Genomic DNA, 4,197 nt, shown 5'->3' on the forward strand with positions numbered 1-4,197 from the left:
TTTATAACTACACATTTATATTACCCTCTTAAAGTGTATACAGAGCTGAAAAAAATATAAATAAATATTCATATAAGAAAAACATAGGAAACAAAGTGATTATACGAGAACGAAAACCCTAGATAAATATATTTTATGTACATATTCAGTAAAAAACTATAAGTTACACATTTATTTGTAGATGCCGAGGGTAAAAACGTAAAATTTTGTGTGAAAATCCTTTTTACATAATAATTGCAATGCTTAAACTGAATAAAGCATTTTTTAAAAACTCCTTCCAGACCAACTGATATTTTACCAGTTTTTACCCCTTATAACGTATGTAATTCTTATTTTTACACAACGATAATGTAAAACTTCAATAAACTTATAACACTTAAAACCATACATTCAAATAACCTACTTTCATTGACCTTACAGCTAATAAACCCAAAAGTACTATTCATAACAAATACGTTACTATTAAAATATTTGCTTAAAGTTAGTAGTTACTTAACAAAAATTTACGTAAAGGCCTTACTTACACGGGATCACAAAGTGTCAAATATGCCCAAAAATTAAAAATATTTCTTTCAACAAAATAGACGTGACAACTAAATAGTCTTATTTACAAAAAAAAAAAACAGATACTGGACGCTGGCCTTATAGCTAAATCGTTAACTGTCACATAAAATATCAACAGCATTGAACGAGTAATTTTATAAAGAAACAGTAATAAAATAACAAACAAATATGCACGATTCAGTCCTGGTAGTTATCAATGTTATTATTACCACTACCTTTTCATATTTGCATTTGCTTCTGCCTCCAAATAACATTTGCCATTGTTTTAATTCAAAATAAAAGCAATTTTATTATTTTAACGAGCAAATAAGAATAATAATAACAGCGATTCCTAATACAGGCATATATCTAAAAAATTGATAAGTACGTTTTTAAATTGTGAAGAAAAAAATTATTAAAACAATGGAAAACGTATCCAGAGCAGGTTTTTCCAAAACATAATAACAAAAAAGGAGTATACAGGTCTCCAGCTTTATACATGTACAGACTGTTAACATAGTAGGTAAGTAAAAAACACATGATCGTCAAAATTGCAAGAATTTTTTTAACCTTCATTCTACGCTTTAAAAATTTTGAACAAATGTCAATTTTAAAAGTTTACAAAAATATTTAATTTTCATAAAAAAATGAAAACAAGGTTAAAAAATGATACTTCATAGCATTCTTAAGGCTGATTTGTTAAAAAAATATTTGTTTCATTTGTTTTCTATTTCCCGTGTTATCGGCATGCACAGAAACTCAGAGCTAATAAATTGGCTGCCATTGCAAGGAAACGGAAAAAGCTTCATCTGAAAGTTGACTTTATTCTCAACAACTTTAATTAAAAAAGTTTTTCGATAGATCTTTTCTTTCAAAAGATATGACAATATCTGTAGACAAATTAAACACTAGCAGATTAAGTCTGCACTGACTAACATTGAAAATATTTTGTTTTCCATGGCAACGTTGACAAAAATCAGTAACAGACTTGATCCACTATCTCTATACATATCTTCTTACATCTTTCGAATGGGAAGTCATATAAAAGTTGTTGAGAAACATGAAAACCTTACAAAAATATGTGAAATTGGGAAAAATTATTTCAATGTCATGAAGAGATAAACTTACCAAGATGGAATTTTAAGTCACATATTTATCATTCTTGCTCTGGGTTTCCTATTTGCTCCTTTGTTTTGGTGTAAATGGTGGTCAATAATCAGTTCTAGGTTACAACATGCAATTATAAATTGAGACACTGTACTTGAAACGTTTAACCTTTTAAGATTCTTAGTTTAGTTCCAACTGGACCACTGGTAGAACACTGCTTAGTTTCGAACAGTAAAAGTTTATTTTTTAGTCAAAGAGTAGTTGTGTTCGGCGCGACGGCCGTCGATTTCAGTCCTTTGAAATGTCATGCCCTTCGTAGCATATTTACCAAACAAACTCGCCTCAACTAATTTAATGTAACCGATTTCTACTGCCGAAATGAAACCTTCGTCCTGTAGAATGTTGAAAGGAAATTTATTAATGGAATTCGTCACAAAAATAATGTTATTTTTACTGAATTCGTTGCAGTAGTATTCAAGGTTTCTGTTACTTGTGACAGTCTGTTCCGTCATAACCAAAAATGGTTTGAGGGTGTTCATTTCCGTCTCCAATTTTTCTTCAGTATAAATGGTTTTGCGTAGTAGCATGTTCTTTTTTTCGAACAGCGAGTTTCGTTTGGAATACTCATGGCTTGCTAAGGCAATATGCTTTGTAGGATTAACCATTTGACCAGGATGTTTGTCAACTTTAGGTGGGAAATCATTAGGTTTCTGTTTTCGCTTCACAGCGAGACCTTTTTCTTTACAATATTTTATATATGCTTCCTCCACTCGTTTATCTTTGGATATTTGCACATAACAGGGTTTTATTTTAAAGTGTGAGTACTTTTTTCGGTTATTGTCTTTTAATACCTTTGATACCTCTTTAACACTTTTCCGCCTCACACTGGCCATTTTCTTAGCCGACCCTTCGTTCGTAGGCCGTTTAAGTTCTACTTCCTTGTTTCTGCTGTTCAGAATTACTACCTTTTTCGTTACTAGTAAATCCGAATCGTAATCGTCCATTTTCATAAAGTTATCTACAAAGTTTGACTGCAGCGAATTTGACGTTTCCTGTTTTTTAGGCACGTCAGATTCACATTTGTTTGATTTACTCCTTTTCTTTTTGGTTTCTTCATTAGCCCGAATGATAGAGTTAATCTTCACCAGTTTGATTTTGTCCCTTCTCAGAAGCGCTTTATTAAACTTCTCGTACTCGTCTATTTTGTTTATTAAGCTCACACGAAATTTGGATAACACAGTATTGATCGCCTTTTCACACATTCTAGCCCTTTTCGCTTCAGTTTTGTTGAAACCAAGTCTGTCGGAAGCAGTAAAACCATCCAGGTCCCGTTTTCTAGTACTATTGAACGTCCAACAAAATTTCTTGTCTCTCAATGCTTGCTCTTTCATTTTTCTAGCAATTAAAGATTCACAATCAGGATTTTGGTCCAACGCGTCTAAATTTAAAGACAACTGCTGGGTCTTGCATTGACTGGACTTTGTTTTATTCGACTGAGGATCGTTGCTTATCACCAAAGGGCCAACTTCGGGTATGTTTATTAATACCGGACCCATGGATTTGCTTATGTTTGGCATTACATTGTGCGGGATAATAATCTTGTAGTACTTATTGTTCTTCTTGATTATAACAACCTTCCCTGGCGGTTGTTTCAGCGAATAAATGGTGTCGTTTTCTGGTAATGTTATCTCCGTTGTTCGTTTGTGAAAGTGGGGTTTACGCAGTAAGGTAGAGGTACTAGACAATTGGTTAACGGATTCTGATTCGTTATCGGAATCAAGAGAAACAGTTTCAAGTTGCTGTAAGGTGTCTCCGTCTAGAATATTCTGAGTATCTTGCACTGCTTTTGAAGGGGGTTTAATTTGAATTGAAGAAAATTGTCGCACTTTTTTATTTAAAGCGCTTTGAACACTTTCAGACTTTGGAAACTTTGATAAAGCTTTCATCAGGATCGTTTGTTTTGAGGTTTCTGTGGATGAAGAAACCTCAGTAAGACTGATAGCTGGATTAAGCTCAGAGGCGGTAGATGTAGAATCATTTAAACTGGTCGAACAATCCACGAAATGGAAGGGGCTTTCAAGTTCAGAATTTTCTTCGGAACTGTCTTCATCTTCCGTTAAGTCGACTGAGTGATAGTCTTCGGATTTTCGTTCGCTCATTTTGTGGCTAAATTATGTATGTAAACACTGCAAGTTTTTAGATGCTGAAAAACAAAATGCATAAATGACAACTGCATTATTTGGGGTTATGTTTACTTACTTAAATTCTTAGTTATTTTAAGGCATTGTCCACTTTTTACGAATATTATTCAGTTAATAAGACTATTCCGCTTTGTTTGTAATTTTATTTTATTACTAAGTTGTATAGAGACAAAGATAATACTAGAACACTCTTGTTAGATATCTTAATAATTTTATATAAAACGATTTATGTATACTGCAAAATGTCAACGAAATGGATATTGACTTAATTCATACATTCCATAAACGTACAATCATAATATTCATATAAATAACGAATGAACTAAGAAAAGAACTAATAACAGAT

General features: G+C 32.4%; 1 protein-coding gene across 1 annotated transcript; it reads right to left on the reverse strand.

Annotated features, from left to right (window-relative positions):
- LOC108914297 lies at positions 1 to 4,197 on the reverse strand. The gene is made up of 2 exons (XM_018720072.1): positions 3,910 to 4,197; positions 1 to 3,853 (listed from the first exon to the last, which is right to left on the reverse strand). Exon 2 carries the CDS (start codon positions 3,807 to 3,809, stop codon positions 1,890 to 1,892), a length of 1,920 nt encoding a protein of 639 aa, XP_018575588.1. The 5' UTR covers positions 3,810 to 3,853; positions 3,910 to 4,197; the 3' UTR covers positions 1 to 1,889.

This window comes from Anoplophora glabripennis, unplaced genomic scaffold, assembly GCF_000390285.2.
Source record: "Anoplophora glabripennis isolate ALB-LARVAE unplaced genomic scaffold, Agla_2.0 scaffold990, whole genome shotgun sequence".
Classification (NCBI taxonomy): Eukaryota; Metazoa; Arthropoda; class Insecta; order Coleoptera; family Cerambycidae; genus Anoplophora; species Anoplophora glabripennis.